Source organism: Lolium rigidum, chromosome 1, assembly GCF_022539505.1.
Source record: "Lolium rigidum isolate FL_2022 chromosome 1, APGP_CSIRO_Lrig_0.1, whole genome shotgun sequence".
In the NCBI taxonomy this organism is placed as follows: domain Eukaryota; kingdom Viridiplantae; phylum Streptophyta; class Magnoliopsida; order Poales; family Poaceae; genus Lolium; species Lolium rigidum.
The window spans coordinates 13,214,650-13,231,949 of record NC_061508.1 but is presented as its reverse complement, the minus strand read 5'-3'; the positions used below and the strand labels follow the sequence as shown (position 1 = coordinate 13,231,949).

Here is a 17,300-nt window from a genome sequence, read left to right as displayed (position 1 = left end):
TGGCGGCGTGGGCCTTCCCGGGCCATGGAGGTGCTGCAGGTGGCGCGGCAATGGTGCCACTGGCGCTGGTTCCGGGAGGCGACGGAGGTCGTGGAGGAGCAGCGCGGGCGGGCTGTCTGCTGGCGGCGCGGGCCAGATCTGGGCCCTGTCGGGCTCAATCTGGGCTTGTGGGTTTCTGCCGTTGCGCTGTCAGGAGTTGACAGCAGCATTGCAGCGAGCTCGCGACCGTGCGGGAGGTGGAAGAAGGACGGGGGCTGTAGGAAGACGGTGTGCTCTCGTTCGTGCGGGTCGCGGGAGATCCACGACACTTCGGCTACATTGGGGATTGCTGCGGCGGCGGCGGCGGTGTGAATAACTTGGATGGATGCCCCACTCCGGCAGGTAGAGAGGGAAGTGTGCGGCATTACAAACGAAAGTCTTGCCCGCCTTCGGGCGGTGCGGGCGACGACGGCGCCCGCGGGTGTCGTTTCCCTCCTTGGAGGCGTCGCCGACGTGTGTGCTGACACATTTTTCGCTCTTCCACCGGTTTGGTAGATATCTTCAGGCGAAAGCCTAGGTCCGGAGTTGGATCTGCGTGATGGCGGCGTCCTTGGCGTCGTCACTTTGTTGGGAGCATCGCGTTTGGAGACATGGCATGGAGATTCAAGGTTGCCCTCCTCCGGTGATCGTCGCTGTTCAAGGCTGTTTTCAGAGGCGCTATGCACGCCATCGTTGGCGAGTCCAAGACAATGTCTTCTTGGGGCCAACCTTGTTCCCCCATCTTTCTCTTTTGATGGGGCGTCGACGAGGGGAGTCCTTTGGAAGATGTTGTTCTTCGGAGGCGTCCAACACCGGTTGAGACGCGGCTTTGTTGTCTAGCTTTGGATATGCCTTTTCTTTTGTGTGTTTGTTTTGTCTGTGGTGGCTATCTTCGGATTAGCCGGTGTGGAGTGTTGCTATGCTCGTTGCTCTCAGCGAGTGGTAGCGTCTCGTACTCAAACTTCTGCCTTCTATAAAAGTATGGTACGCCTTTGGCGTACTCTCGAAAAAAAAACTATTACATCCTGTTCGGACTTGAATTTGGACCTACATAAAATGGTCAGAAATCTCTAAATTTTGCAGGAATTCTACATCCATACTGTTCAAATCTGACACGAAACCTTTGCATTCCGTAGAGCGTCGCCTGAGTTCATTTTGCCAAACGTTTGCCCGCAGAGTTTACGTATTTTGTCTGAAACCCGCATTCGTCGCCAGTTTACGCATTTTGTAAAACGTTTACCCGCAGAGTTTACGCATTTTGTCTGTTTTCTCGGAAGAATACGCGTCCTCGGAATCAAACTGCCCGCCTTGCCTGGGGAGAAGCTCATTTGCGCCACCGCGTCCGATGCCTTCCTCGTCACCGGCGCCACGCCGCCGCCCGCTACCGCCGGCGGCGACCAACGCCGGCGTCGCCGCACTGCTCTCGCGGCTCCGCGACGCGGCCGGCCAGGCCTCCCCGCGGCGCCTCCTCCTGGAGTCCCTGGCTCTGGTCCTCACCTCCGGCCTCTCCTCCCACCGCGCCCTCTCCGCCCGCCTCCTCAACTCCCTCCTCCCGCACCTCCCCACCACCCGCCTCGCCGCCCTCCTCCGCCTCCTCCACCGCGACCACCTCACGCTCCTCCTCCTCTCCTCCGGCCGCAGCCGCTCCCTCCCGGCCGCCGCCGCGCTCCACGCCCTCGCCGTCTGCTCCGGCCACCTCCCCGCCGACCTCCGCCTCGCCAACTCCCTCCTCTCCCTCTACCTCTCCCTCGGCGCCCCGGCCTCCGCGCGCCGCCTCGTGGCCGACATCCCGCGCCCGGACACCGTCACCTGGAACACCCTCCTACTTTCCTGCCTCCGCTCCGGCCTCCTCCCCGCCGCCCGCCGCCTGTTCGACCAAATGCCGGAGCGGGACCTCGTCTCCTACAACTCCATGCTCTCCGGCCTCGCCGCCGCGGGGGACATGGCCGGCGCCCGGCAGCTGTTCGACGAGATGCCCCAGCGGGACGTGGTCACCTGGAACACGATGCTGGCCGGGCACGCCCGCTCCGGGGACACAGCTAACGCCAAGACGACGTTCGACGCGATGCCGGAGCGCGACGTCGTGTCCTGGAACACGATGCTGGACGGGCACGCCCGGGCCAGGGACGCCGCGGCCGCGCGGGCCGTGTTCGACGGCATGCCGAGGAGGAGCGCCGTGTCCTGGAACGTCCTCCTTGCATTGTACGCACGCATCAAGGACTGGCGCGAGTGTTTGAAGCTGTTCGACGCGATGGTGGCCGCGGGGGACGCGGCGCCGAACGAGAAGACGTTCGTGAGCGTGCTCACGGCCTGCGGCGGCCTGGGCGACCTCGAGAAGGGGAAGTGGGTGCACGGCTTGGTTTGCGGGAGGTGGGACAGGCTTGCGCCGGACGTCCTGCTGCTCACGGCGCTGCTCACGATGTACGCCAAGTGCGGGGGGATGGAGGCCGCGAGGGAGGTCTTCGACTCGATGGGCGAGAGGAGCGTCCCGTCGTGGAACTCGATGATCATCGGGTACGGGCTTCACGGGCAGAGCGACAAGGCGCTTGAGCTGTTCCTTGAGATGGAAAAGACTGGGCCTAAGCCGAACGAGACAAGCTTCGTCTGCGTCTTGAGCTCCTGCGCTCACGGTGGGATGGTGCTCGAGGGCTGGCTGTGCTTCGACAGGATGGTCAGGGTCTACGGCATCGAGCCCAAGGCGGAGCATTTCGGTTGCATGATGGACCTCCTCGGCCGTGCCGGACTCCTCAATGACTCCAAGAACCTCGTGCAGAATTTGCAAGGGAAGGCACCCCCGGCATTGTGGGGCACCATGATCTCAGCCTCCCGGTCGCAGAGCAACTCCAGGCTCGGGGAGTTTGTAGGGAAGAAGCTGATCGAGATGAAGCCCGGAGAGGTTGGCCCGTATGTGCTCCTCTCGAATGTTTACGCTGCTGAAGGGAGATGGGAGGATGTTGATAAAGTAAGGGAGTTGATGAAGGAGAACGGGGTCGATAAGCACGTCGGGCTCAGCCTCGTTGGATCCAGCGAATCAGCCGATCCCCGTGTTGCAGCTCAAGAAGACGGCGTCTCGGTTTGACTGCTGGATGATGGCACGGTGGTGCTGTCAATGCTGGGCGAGATGGGCTCAAACATGAAGCTGGCATCCGAGGGGCAGACCAGGTGCAGGGTAAGGAAGGTCATGAAGTGTTCTGCGAGGCCACGGAAAGAGTAAATGTCGCAACCTAGCACGTGAAGATTTAAGCATCGAGTCGATGCCGATCACAGAGCATCAGGTTCCCATTGTTAATTTTTTGGTGCCATGTCCAACATTGCAGCAACAAAGCCGAGAATAACTGGCGGAGCCTGAGCAAGCAATCGAAGCCAGAAAGAAATTTGAAGCTAGATGGTGTTAGGACAAAGCCAGTGGAGGCAGATGTCCTGTGTCCAGCTCTTGGCAGTGGACAATCAGATAAGGTGCCCTGTTCTTGGTACAGGAGAAGGTGCCCGGTTCTTGGTAATGGATGCCGGGCTGAGCCTCCAGCGAACCAGATTCCCAACTTGGTACTGAAGAAGGCGTCTCAGTTCTGCGGGACGGTGATGTGATGCAGGCTGATGCTATGCGAGCACTTGAAGATGTGTCGCAACCTAAGGCATGAAGGTTTAACGCCTCGTCGTCGCTGGCCATGCAGCATCAGGTTCCTATTTGGTAGTATTTCTCTATTGGCACGTCCAACGTTGCAGTACAACAAATCAGGCCGAGAAGAATTGACAGATGAGCAAGCCAGAAAGAAGTCTGGAGCCAGGGATGGTACCAGGAACCAAAGTCAGTGGAGTTGTTCAGCTCTCTGGAGCCGGGCTCTTTGTACAGGATCGGCTGCTTACATCATATGTTCCGGTGCTCTCTAAAGCTGTTCAGGTGATGTTGATGTGACAAGTGTGAGCCAAGTGGCCTGGTGTCGGCAAGGTACAGAGGCCGCTGCAAGCTGCAAGAGGTGTTTGTTGTTTGTGGGAGTGGAGTGGGGAAATTGGCATTTGGATCTGAGACAAGGGGGATAAAGTACAAGAATAATAGGTGCTCCAGATCAGGGGACTTGAAAAGCATATTCTCTTGTGATCGTGGGAGAAAGAAGAACAGGAATAGGTGCTCCAGATCGAACTAGCACCTCCGAAGCCGACGCAGATTTATGCCGGCGCTGTCGGAGACGGCGAGGAGCCGCGGGAGGGACGCGGGCGTGTCGGAGAAGACGTCCGGCGCGGCGGACGAGATGGGGTTCCTCGGCGCCGGCTCCGGCGCCGACGCCGACGGGTTCCCGTGGAGCAACGCCATGCTGCAGTGGCAGCGCACGGGTTTCCATTTCCAGCCCGAGATGAACTGGATGAACGGTACGTGCTCGCGATCCATCCGCCATTACTCCTTTCCTTTTCCCGTCCGATCCAGGCTCAGATGTATCTTGCTTTCATATCTATCTATACATCTATATCTCGTGGTTGATTTGATCGTAAAAATCATAAAAATTTATTCCATGAATGCATACACATGTCTCGTGCGAAGTTTCGTTAGGAATTGTGTTGTATATTGAGCTACAGAAAAAGAATTTATGGCTGTATATAGGGATAGTTTTTCTCAGAAATTTGTCTTTTTTATATAGTTCATAATACAACATATTTTTCCTCCGAAATTTCTACCATCCATTACAAAGATTTCTATGAATGTGCGTAATTAAGCTCAGATTTTTTGGAATCCCAGAAATATATTTTAAAAAACCAAGAGCACAGATGCTCATGTGCCAAAGGCACTTTTCGCTCATAAGCATAATATATACTCCTAGACTTTTGATCTTTATACTACCAGTCTATGAAACTAACTACATGCATGTATAAATAGTATTTCGAGCGGAATAGCCAATTTCTCGGAGGAGAAGAAGGGGAAACATCGGTGTATCTGAAGACAACCTGCAGATTTTACCTGACAGGTGAGTCTGCTGAAATTTGCAAGAAGTTCCTATTCAGCATGGACTTTATATTGTTTTTTGGAGCTCATCAACTAATCATAAAAAGGAAACAATAATGAAACTCGATCCGGTACATAACTTATTTGCTTGCAACAATTTCTGTCTGGAATAATAAACCCCACCCAGATGAGAAGACGAGGCCAAAGAAACGGAACGTACGGTACGGGCCACAAAACCAGGGGAAGGCATCCGGTTGGAAGCCTCCCTATAAGAGGAAGGAAGGGGCCACAGCCAGACTCTCCCCGCCACCACAAGATTCATTCCACGATCGCGCGGCCAGTCCCTGATTCGGAGGAGTCCACGATCCTGATCCTACTGCTATGGCGGCTCCCAACGGCGTCAGGTACGTCCCCGATCGCCGCCGCCCCCTCTTACCAGTACTGTTCCTCCGGCGATGGTGATCCGCCGTTGTACTGTTCCTCCGGCGATGGTGATCCGCCGTTGCATAGTAGTAGGTCAGGATCGCGGGTGGATCGTCGGTGGGCGCCCGGCTGTTACAATCTTGGCATAGGGGAGAGGGGAGCCGGTGGGCGCCGGTGGAAAGGGGCCGATCGATGCCTACCTGCTAGCCCACATGTTCCTGTGTGATTGCAAACCATATCGGGAATTTCTACTGGGTTGCTGGTAGATCTCTCTGCATTCGCCTTACGTACTTAAAAAAAAGAAGTGATTTTTACAGCTGGGACTGTAATGCGGCAACCAACACCTCATGTATCATCAGTTCAGCACTTTGCCAATTAACTTGGTGGTTCACAAAGTATGCCTGCTGCATTGTTGTCCAGCCGGCTTTCCTGTGCAAGCCTGGATCGCTTCGTGTTCCTGTGGCCGAATTCGGTGTCGTGTGATTTCTCTGAGTTTATCCAGCGCCGGAGTTCTCTGGCGGGTCGAGGCCGCCCACCTATGTCTGTGTTGTTGGGAAAATTGTTAGACTTCTACCAGATATCTGCATTCACCTGACAGACTCTTGAGTCTTGAGGCCTCATGTATCAGTACTCGCCGATCAAAGCGGTTCACAGAGTAGTCATAGTTGAGAGTGGAATAGTAATAGGAAGATCCTCTATCCATACTAAGACCAAAATTGTTATTTTGATATCGTATGCCTTGCTGCAATTCCCTTTTTGTTCCCCTGCCAAAGCTAAAACGAGATAAAATGCCGTTGGTAGTAGTCAGACTGCCAGGGGTGTCTTTCTTTCTGCTGTTCTTAGACTGTTTAGCGTCTGGTTGGTTTTAGTGTCACTGAATTATTGCATTTTAAGTTTCCTTTTTTATCATTTCACAATTTGGAAGTTTCTGTGTGGAATCCTAACCTGTACAAAATCTTCAGTCCTCTCGCGGCGACTGTTCCGGTTGAGGCGGTTTTGTTCGACATCGATGGAACCCTCTGCGATTCGGACCCTCTTCACCATGTGGCCTTCCAAGAAATGCTTCTCGCGGTACGGATCTTTAAACTGTTTGGCATATACTTCACTCTCTGGTACTTTTACTAAGAAGCTGGCTAAACTAATGGTTGTGAACAGATTGGGTACAACAATGGCGTCCCGATAGACGAGGAGTTCTTCATCAAAAACATTGCTGGGAGGAGCGATGTTGAAGCTGCGCAAAATCTGTTCCCAGACTGGCCACTTGAGAAGGGCCTGAAGTTCCTTGAGGACAAGGAAACCAAATATAGAAGGTATATAGACAAGAAGGAGATAGTTAGCTATGTAGTTTCTTACCAGCGATTGATTATCTTTTTAAATTTCGTTTGAGAACCACCTGTTGGTGCTAGTATGGACTCCGAGGCTTAATATTTATAGCTGCAATTGATTGCTGCAGTCTGGCGATGGAGCGCTTGGAGCCTGTAAACGGCCTGGGCAAGGTGGTTCAGTGGGTGAAAGATCACGGCTACAAGCGTGCTGCAGTGACCAATGCCCCCAGGATCAATGCTGAGCTGATGCTCAAACTTCTTGGTCTGTCAGACTTCTTCCAGGCCGTGATCGTTGGAGGCGAATGCGAGAAGCCAAAACCCGCCCCCTTCCCGTACCTCAAGGCCCTCAAGGAGCTCGGTGTGTCTGCAGAACACACCTTCATCTTCGAGGTACACCTGCCCTTTCTTCTACATTTGTTGAACTCGCCATCTGAAACTGCATATGTAGATTGCCAGATACATCTTACCAACCTATGCTTTCGCCGCAGGATTCCGCTTCGGGCACACGTGCAGGCGTTGCCGCGGGAATGCCTGTTGTCGCTGTGCTGACGAGGAACCCAGAGAACTCCCTGCAGGAGGCCGGGGCCGCGCTCATAGTCAAGGACTACGCGGACCCCAAGCTCTGGAGTGCCCTCGAAGAGATCGACGCAGCGGAAGCTAAGCTGAAGAGCGTCGGAGCTTGAGACGCCCCTGATGGTGATGAACAGTTGATTAGATCTACTGCCCATTTTTTAGCATTGAAGGGATTGTGCACCCTGAATTGATAAAACAACTGATTATATCTGAGCTCTCATCTAGGTATTTCGAGCTTGTAGTTCGATATGTTTTTCTTGGTTTCGGGGTTGGTGCTAGATGAATGAAGAAATAAAAAAAAACTTTGTCTCGGCGACTTGAGATTATTGTTCTGTTGATGGAACCATGAAGATGCAGATCTGTTGGGCTCATTACCAAACACCTCTGAATTCCGACACTTAATATTGAGATCTTTCTGTTGGATCGAATCTGTTTTTTTCTTAATCTGAGAAGATATGACAAACCTCTGAATTCTGACTCTCTTAATACTGTGATCTTTGATCGAATCTCTCTTTCTTAATATGAGAAGATATGACAATGTTTTGTACATGTTGCAATGGGAACTACTCAGGGTCAACAGATGGCTGGTGCCTGATGAGATGATGGGTTGCCACCAACTCCACACTGACCGACCAAACCTCCTCACCAACCAGCTTTTCATCACAAATATAAACATCAGGAAGTAGCCATCGGAAAACAAATCTATCCTGTTTGCAGATCAGCAGAGAGCACTCTGACGAAGAACGCATTACCCCGATGGAAAACACCCAGGATAGGTATTCACAAATCTTTCAAGTTTTGTTGTCACCAATCTCTGAATTCTTGAAATGTTTTCATCCCTGAATTCTTGCAATGTCTGAATAATTCTGCTTGTGTGTTTGTTCTTCGGCAGCTTCGCGATCTGCAGGTCGCCGCCGCTGGAGGCTCTATTGTTCGACATCGACGGCACGATGTGCGTGTCGGACCCGTTCCACCACCGGGCCTTCTCGGAGCTGCTGCAGGGGCTGGGCTACAACGGCGGCGTCCCGATCACGATGGAGTTCGGCATCAAACACATGGCGGGGCGCAGCAACGAGCAGATCGGCCGCTTCCTGTTCCCGGACTGGCCGCCGGCGCGGCTCGACGCCTTCTTCGCCGAGAAGGAGGCCCTCTTCGCGCGGTACGCCCGCGAGGGCCTCCGGGAGGTGGCCGGGCTGCGCGCGCTGTGCCGGTGGGCGCGCGGCCGCGGGCTGAGGCTCGCCGCCGTCACCAACGCGCCCAGGGCTAACGCCGAGGTCATGGTTGGGATCCTGGGGCTGGCGGAGTTCTTCCCGGTCGTCGTCACCGGCGAGGAGTGCGGCGAGGGCCGGTCCAAGCCGGCGCCCGACGCGTACCTCCGCGCGCTGGAGCTTCTTGGCGCGAGTGCGGAGAGGTCCGTCGTGTTCGAGGACTCCGTGGTCGGGATCCAGGCCGGCGTCGCCGCGGGGATGCCGGTCGTGGCTATTGCGGCGGAGGGCCGGGAGGCCAGGGTCGTCGCCGCCGGCGCGTCGCTCGTCGTCAGGGACTACCTGGATGCCAAGCTCTGGGCGGCGTTGGACGCGGCCGCCGCCGGCGCTCCCACGGTGGTTGATGGGGAGCGGAGCGTGGAGCCTGCGGCTGTTCCCGTGGAGAATTGAGCTGGGATTCCATTTATTTTTCTGCAATGCAGTCCAAATTCGATTTGAAATCAGAGAACTCAAAGTAAATCATGGTCCGAATTAAAGATTTTTTTTGAGATGCCGAATTAAAGATTTAAACTTGCGTGAAACTATGAAAGCAAACATACACTGAGGACGAGGATCTTTGGCACATGGCTGTTATGCACCTCATAAACTTAAAAAAACCATGGTAATTTTAAAGATTGAAAAAAATGATTTTTTTCTGGAACCAAAAGATGATCAAGTATTTTACTATATAAAATGTTTGGGCTCGAAATGTTCTCATGCTATCCTAGGCAATAAAGATAAATTCGGGACAAATATTGCGAGAATAATACATGGACATAGGGTCGATTGTCTTTTTTGCCCCAAGATATCATGGGAATTATTTAAAGCCCAAATATTTTGGTGCGAGTATAATACTTGATTATTTTTTATTTGTAAAAAGATTTAGTTTTTTTGCCTTTTTTAAATTACTATTTTTTTTAGAATGTTATAGGTGCTTGGCGCACATGACATTGGATGTATTTTCCTATATACATACTCCTATATAGGATGACGACAACCGCGCATAGTGACACTGGTCCGGTCCCCTGCACTCCCTATCCTTTTTCCCATTTCTTCTCATCCCTTTCCTTTCTTTTCATTTCGGCCGACTCCGATCCTCCTCCTCCTCCTCCTCCTATACTCTTCTCCACAGAGGGGTGGAGGTGGAGGTCAAAGCACATTGATGCACTACTTTACTAAGGCGTAATTTTTCAATAAAAAACTACTATATGACAACGTGGGCTTAGCCCAGTGGTTGGGGTCGTAGTGGCGCACCCCAACGACCGAAATTCGATTCTGTCAGGGATGAATTTCGGAATTGTCACGCCAAGTTCCGCTTCTACTATATCAAAAAGTGTCTAGTTCCTCCTAAAGACAGTTTCAAAAAAACTACTATATAAATGTTGCGGGAAGCTTAATGTGAAGTCCAAGCGGCCCACCCTAATGCACAACATCGAGCCCCAACGTGTGTTTTTCATAATTAATAACAATTTCAGTGGACTAATATTTTCAGCGAGTTTTACATGAAAGAGTCTTCCATAGGTAATGTTTGAAGATCATTTGTTGGATTCAAAAGTGGATTCCATGAAGATAAAGATGTATGTTGAGTACCTGCATCAAGATCATATATTTCAAGAGTTGAATTCAATATGATCAATAAAAGGTTAAATAAGATGAAGTACTTGTGTGGAACTCAACGTAAGCCATGCTCTAGCTTATGTGTTTAGCCTTGGAGGGTTAAAATTTTGAAATTTTAATTCTAGCACAAAAAACCCAAGATATGCCTCTAAGTCGATGTCAACACATACTCATGATTTGAGTATGGTTTACCAAGACATTGTAATAGAACATGAAAATATACAGGGTGGACCAAGACAAAGAGTGGAGATTGGATTAAAGTTGGTCAACAACAAAGCATAAGTAATATACCATGTGGGATCAAGTGATCTTGAATTATGGTAAGCGTTGTCAATTATGCCTTGTGAACTAACCCATGACCTATGTGCCTTGCGTTACTATGTGGGGTTACCTATCTTTCCATGGGTATGCATCAATAGAGGATTTCATGTAACCCATGAGAGGATGACATCAAGTGGTGATTATCATTAGGGTTGAGAAGCGCAAGTTCAAGATGAGCATGTCGAGAATATCATATGCTTAAAGCGTGTCGTCCATTTAGGTCATGATGGACATGTGAAGATGTGATTTAATGAAGTTATCCCATAATACTTTATGGGGGAGCAATTGTGTATCTTCGCCAATCAACAACGATCAAGTGAAACATTCCGACTTGAAGGAAGCATAAAGTGTTGTCATCAAAATCAAGTGGGATGAGCAAGGCAAAGTTATAGATTTCCTACATTTTCCATTTTATCGGTCTCAAGGTGATGGTTGTGATACTAGATATATGACAGATATATGCACTATCAAGAGGGGCTTTTGGTTGAGTAACTTGATTACATCATTATAGGAAGCTCAAACATTTGCATACTTGGCATCTCTATATTTTGTTGCTTCTTGGTGTTTATATGTGTGATGTTCTTGATCTTGTTTTTATCTTTTCATTAATTCCAAGTTCACCTAAAACATAATTCGTACATCTTCTATTGCGTTTTTAAGTTCTGATGTTTTATCAGTTCTTCAATTCGGGAGGTTTCACACTTTGCACTCTAGGCAATTTATATCTTGTTTTTGTTTTTATTTTTATGAATATCTAGAGCTTGTTGTTATCTTCAAATCAAGCCCATGTACATAAAACATCGGTATCCTAATGCAAAAGATATATTTGCTTTCGTGAGAGTAGTTTTTTGTTTGTTTATGGGTCGATTCAATCGGCGCTAGGCCCGACTGTTAACAGCGTTGGTTGGGCTTTGGCTGCGATTCTTGCGCTCAGCCCTGCTAGTCTGAGCATAGGATCCAGAAAAAGCAAACTGGGCACAAGTACCCTGCTCATCAAGAAAACCACATAACATCTCGGAGATATACTCACCAGCAGAGTTAGCTGGAAACAGACAAATAGACGTGAAAAACTGAGTGTGAACCATGTTAGCAAAATGCTCATATATTGAGAGAACCTCGTTGTGAGATGACATAAAGTAAAGACAAGTATAGTGAGAGGAAGTTAGCAATAAATATAACAAAGTAGTGATGGCCTACTTCGAAGTCAAATGAGTCGGTAAATCAGAATGAATCAAATCAAAAGGATGCTGAGATAATGAATCGCTAGTAGGATAAGGTAATTATATCCTTTTGTGAAGTCTAAAGCGAAATGTTAGATGCGGATGGGGTATAAAGAAAGGAAAATGAACATTACAATACACAAAAAAGGGCATGCCATACTACATATAATAAACTGCAAACAAACACACATGCCATCAAGATAAAAATAGCCAAACGAACAACAAAAAGGATTGAAAAAAGTTGTGGACACATCCGGCCGCTAGGTTTCCCCTCGGCCCTAACGGAGAAAAGGGAAGGACACAAACTCATTTATATCCGTGGGCTACCAAATAGGTTGAACCACTAGATGAAATAAACCCGGTGTATGTCTACATATGTATCGTGCTGCAATGTGTCCGTGAGATTTGCGGGTTCAGTACTAGGAGTTTTTACCTGACTTGATAAAAAAAGGTTGCACGCAATGTCATGGTGTGCAAAAATGACATGAAATAAATTGCAAACATTAGAAAGAAATTCGACATTACCAAAAGCAAAAAAAAAATCTCACATTATTCATTTACGACCACAAATGATAGCTGAAAAAAAATAAGATGATGACTCGTCATGAGAATGACAAAAATGCAGATTACAAACAAGCACTGCACAAAACATTTACAAAAGCTTGACAGGTGCTTATTTTCCTACTATTATTTCCAATTCCTGGGATGTAACGCGTCGAGCGGGAGGGATTGAGCGAGCAACCAACTAGCTCGAAGATTCACGCGAATAAGTAGAATGGACAGCTAGAGATACGGCCTAAGACGAATTGTATTTTCAGCTAGCTGAAAATTAGGAATGTGCAAAGAAATACTCTCTCTGTCTCATGAAAGTCGTATGAGATTTGTCAAAATTTGGATATATCTATGTACTAAATAATGTCTAGATACATCTAGATTTTAACAAATCTTAGACAACTTTCACGGAGTAGCATAAATTATTGACATAACTTGCTCGCAGATGTGGATTAATTAAACTTTTTGGTTAGTTGCTGGCATATCCTGTACAACATAAAAACTAAAGCAATTGTTAAATGTTACATTTTTAATAAAGGGTGTGGCTATAATTTTTTTTTATAACATCGAGCCTTCGAGCCGAGCCTAAGCAGACCTTGTTGAGCCCGAGCCGAGCCTCAATATATCACCCCTAGCCCGGTGCAGCGGGACCATGCACGGGATAGGTCGGATATCCAGCTTTTTTTCGAAAAGGGGGGAAATCGCCCCAGCTTCTGCATCCAAAGGATGCACACGGCTTTTTATTAGATTATTCGCAAACCTTACAAGAAGCAATACAAAAAATCAACCTCGAAGCCGCCTCACTAGACCTACAGTGGGATGAAGGGGGTGACAATACACCAACTGACATCATCCAAAAACCAAATGCCTTCCCAAACCGCCCAATAGCAGGTGAGAAGCATATCCGATCCAAGCAGACTCTCCGCGCATGCCAACGCACACGCCACAGAAGTTGCTACCGCCGTCTTCCTCGACTCCATCTTCAAGAGAGATCATCGTATTAATCTTGCAAGACCTGCCGTCGATGCCACCATGACGCCAGACGGCTCCGCCATCCTGCACGCATACATCAACCCGCATCTGTCGTCGATACCCTGCAGCACCATGCCACCGAGCCTCAGCGCCAACAATGTGGTAGATGAATACCACTCTACCGACATCCGCCAACATCCAGCAGCTGCTCCAAAAACGATGCCCCAAGAGGTAGAACGACGCAGGGCGCGCCGCTATCGTCCGATCCAGGAGACCCGGACCTAGGGTTTCCCCCGGAGCAGCACGAGTGAGAAACCGCGAGCTGCGACGACGATGCCTTCAAGAAGGTAGCGGCGCGACACGTCGCCATCGTCCGCCAACCGAGGTCGGAACACGGTTTTCACCGGCAGCCGTGCATCCCCAACTCGCCGAGTGTAGTGCCAAGAAGGGCAAAGATGACGCCTTTGACAAGGTAACGACGTCGACCGAGCGCCGCCATCATCCGCCAAGACCGAGGTCGAGGCTCGGTTTTCACCGGCCGTCATGACACCCCGGACTAGATCACCATTGCCGGAAACCCGTGTGAGATCCCATGATCCCCCACACGGGACTACCGGCCTCGGCCGACCACCTCCGACGAAGAAGATGACCACCACCACCATGCCCGGGGCTGCTGCCCTGGGTTTCCTCATGACGCGAGGGATGCCCACGAACGCCTCCCTGCCGAGGAGGCAGAGCCACGACAGGCAGATCGTCACCTGCCCCGGCCCAAACGGACCAAGACTGGACCCGATCCACGCCGCCGCCGCCCGCCGCCTGCAGATCGACGCCATAGCCGTCGCCCCGGCCCTGCGCCGCCGCATCAAGGAGAGGCCAGGCAGACGCCGCCGCCGTGCCCTCCAGGTCGTGGGGGGCAGAGGATAGGCCGCCGCCGCCGCCACGCCGCAGGGCTTTGCCCGGCAGCGCTCCCGGCGACGGCGGCGGGGGAGGAGGGGCCCCTAGGGAGAGGAGACGGCTGCGGGGGAGGAGGGCCCCGGCGCGGCGCCGCCGGCGCGGGGGCAGCGGAGGTCGTGGAGGGTTAGTCAAGAAGTTTTCAACACATGCATGGCTGGTATAGTGGAGCCGAAACCGGATATAGCCATTCGCAGCTAGCTAGGAATGGTACGTCCTCGGCACGGTCTCAAGGAATGGACCTGAGCCGAAGGTGACACTCCCTCGGCCTCGTCGTGCAAAGCTAGCTAGCCAACATGATTCCTATTCCGTTGGGTCCTTTGCAGAGATGGATCTGAATCTTGGCACGGAGCAGCGACGAAGGAAGATGACCTGTACGTTGTCGGTGAAGACAGGTGGTCGAAGAACCGATCGACATAGCTGAGGTATGCCTCTCAACCTTCGTCTTCTTGTTTTCTAGCTTCTCCTCGTGTTTTCCGTTGGATGGCCTTTCTGGTGCGTTTCCGTCGACAGCCCTTGCACTATTGTGCTACTTTTTACTTATTTTTCGTCTAGACTTGATCAATGTGTGTATCGATTATGTAGAGATCGAATGTAACATTTATATCTTTTAAGTAATAAAAAGAATTTTATCGAAAAGAATAGCATGATATGGACTATTCCTTTGCTCTAGCTAGCTTAGGGGGATTTTTTTCATCACCTCAATCGCGTTGCTATACGGACCTCAATCCCAGGTCCACTTAACCAGTGTTTTTTTGACCCACATGTGCTATAGGTCCGCTGCACTCAGCGTTGTCAGTCTGCCCTAAGCGGAAACCAACACAGATTTACAAGAAAGTGAAACCCAACGGCAGATTTGCAGAGATTTTGTACTTCCACAAGGCAGTAATGACAATCTCGATTATAGCCACTTGCCTATCAACCTGTCTGGGTTTAGAGCATCTTCACCGACGCATCTCAAATAGTTGTTGGCAGAGGTTCTGATACTGCTGTATGGGGGACGTCGGCACTGCATCCTCTATTTAGTGATGTTGTTCCCACACCGACGCCCTCTATACGGTAGCTCCCAATTTTTCTTCTCTTTTTATAATATTTTGAAACAATATATCAATCACATTTTATGCATACTATATTTAATTATTCATACAATCACATAAATATAAATTAAATTATTCATACAATGAAATAAATGGAAATTAAATTATTCATACAATCAAATGAATGGAAATTAAATTATTCATACAATCAAACGAATGGAAATTAAATTATGCATTGTTGGCGTCTTCTCTCCTCGCCCACAAATGCGCAGCTAGATCCGTTTGAAGTTGAGCATGAACACCTGCATCTCGAACTTCATGATGCATGTGAAGAAAAGCGACAAATTCTTTGGGTACATGGTCTACCTCAGCAAGAGCCCCTTGATAATCAAATGGTTGATCATCATGCACAGGTTCATCGCGCTCGCTCTCAATGATCATGTTGTGCATGATCACACATGCGTTCATCTCCCACATCTGAGACTCAGAGCTGGGTACCTGACAACAGCGAAACGCTGCTGAAGCACCTCAAAAGCACGCTCAACATCCTTGCGAGCTGCTTCCTAGCATGTTGCAAAATAAGCGCCCATCTCCGAAGCTTACCTCAAAGTTCACGGCAGGAGCTTGTCCCTCAGCTAGCCTGGAAAACGCCGCAGAGCGCTGCAGCACGTTGATACCATATTGTTTGTTCCTGCCATGCCAAAAAAAAGCATGTCAAATCTAGAGGTCATGGTCTGCCACCGCTTTTAGAATGACACTGCACTCACTAGTACGCCCCTTGTAGATCCCCTGCCAAGAAAAAAGGCAATTCTTCCAGCTCAATGCATACAGTCAATGCTTTCGAGCATCCCATGAAACCCTCTTGCCACGTTTTTTTTCCAGAATCCGAGTTGTATCATCTGCCCTTGGTGCTCTCAAATAGTCTTTAGCAAACACCGCTATGACGGCTCGGCAAAACCTGTAGAGAGTCTGTGAACATGTCGACTCCGCCATCCGTAGGTAGTCATTGGTTGTATCTGGAGGAGCTCCGTATGCAAGACAGCGCATTGCGATAGTGCACTTCTGGATTGAGGTGAAGCCCCGCAAATCTGTGCAATCTTGTTTGGACATGAATTAGTTGTCGTACTCCATGGCGCACCGTAGACAATCTTCATGAACAGATCCTTGTTCATTCTAAATCGGTGCCAAAATTCCTTCGGCGAATGAGTCGCGTCATCGTTGAAGTAGTCGGCGTCAAGCAGCATTGCGTTGGCTTGACGAGGCCGGTTGATGTTCCTCCTCTTGCATGGCTTTGACCCACCGCGCCGAGGCACGGCGAACAAAGGCTAGCGAACGCGGGGCAAGCTCGTCAGAATCAGATGTTGTTGTTGTCGCCGGACAGTCTTAGCGCTCTGCTCCTCCGTGAACAACTCCACCATCATCTCGTCGCCGTTGTCCATCGCGGCAATCCGACGAACCCCTTGCAGGTGGGACGGTTGTGCGGCGGTGGCGGCGAGCTCTGTTCCGGGCAAACCAGCGGCCGCCGGTCGAGGGGGTGGCGGCCGTGTCGATGGACGGCGGTTCCTGGACAGGCGGTGGTGTCTATTGCAAGCAGGGGCGCGACGGCGACGGTGATGATCTAGAGGAGTGGAAGTCGGCTCGGGCGTAGGTAGGAGATGGGGAAAGCGGTGCGTCTGGCTGCTAGGCAAAGCCCACACGTGTTTTCTGACGTGTCGCGAGGCGCCGGCGCGTCCGATCCGCGCCCTCTACGAAGGGGCCGACATGGGGTTGCCGGCGCTTCTGTTGAGCTCGAAAACTAGCCGACACCTTTTAAGATTACCGGTGCTAGTCCAAAAACCACGTCAACCCCCAAAACACTATCGGAGCCGCTATGGAGCGCAGGTGGAGATGCTCTTAACTTGCTATGCCACCACCCACTGTAATATAGCGCTCTCATCGTGGCCTGCGTTTCGAGCCGGAGATGAGAAAGGCAAGGCAGAAAACCACCACGTACATGAGCCGCAGAAGCTAGCACGTAACAATTCTCCCCAGATTAGGAACGGGTGACGCACAGCTAGCGTGCACGTTCTTCACGACGCGCATGCCGGACAAGGAGAAAGATTTATATGCGGGTC

General features: G+C 50.5%; 2 protein-coding genes and 1 pseudogene across 2 annotated transcripts; all 3 read left to right on the top strand.

Moving 5' to 3' along the window:
- The first annotated feature begins 24 nt into the window (after positions 1-24).
- LOC124704266 lies at positions 25-3,603 on the top strand (annotated as a pseudogene).
- Positions 3,604-4,771: 1,168 nt separating this feature from the next.
- LOC124667656 (haloacid dehalogenase-like hydrolase domain-containing protein Sgpp) lies at positions 4,772-7,382 on the top strand. The gene is made up of 6 exons (XM_047204918.1): positions 4,772-4,973; positions 5,139-5,355; positions 6,337-6,445; positions 6,530-6,684; positions 6,828-7,089; positions 7,188-7,382. The coding sequence occupies exons 2-6, from the start codon at positions 5,333-5,335 to the stop codon at positions 7,380-7,382; spliced, it is 744 nt and encodes a 247-aa protein (XP_047060874.1). The 5' UTR covers positions 4,772-4,973; positions 5,139-5,332.
- A 615-nt stretch (positions 7,383-7,997) lies between these two features.
- Positions 7,998-8,927, top strand: LOC124667646 (haloacid dehalogenase-like hydrolase domain-containing protein Sgpp). The gene is made up of 2 exons (XM_047204912.1): positions 7,998-8,048; positions 8,165-8,927. Exons 1-2 carry the CDS (start codon positions 8,029-8,031, stop codon positions 8,925-8,927), a joined length of 783 nt encoding a protein of 260 aa, XP_047060868.1. The 5' UTR covers positions 7,998-8,028.
- Positions 8,928-17,300: the final 8,373 nt, after the last annotated feature.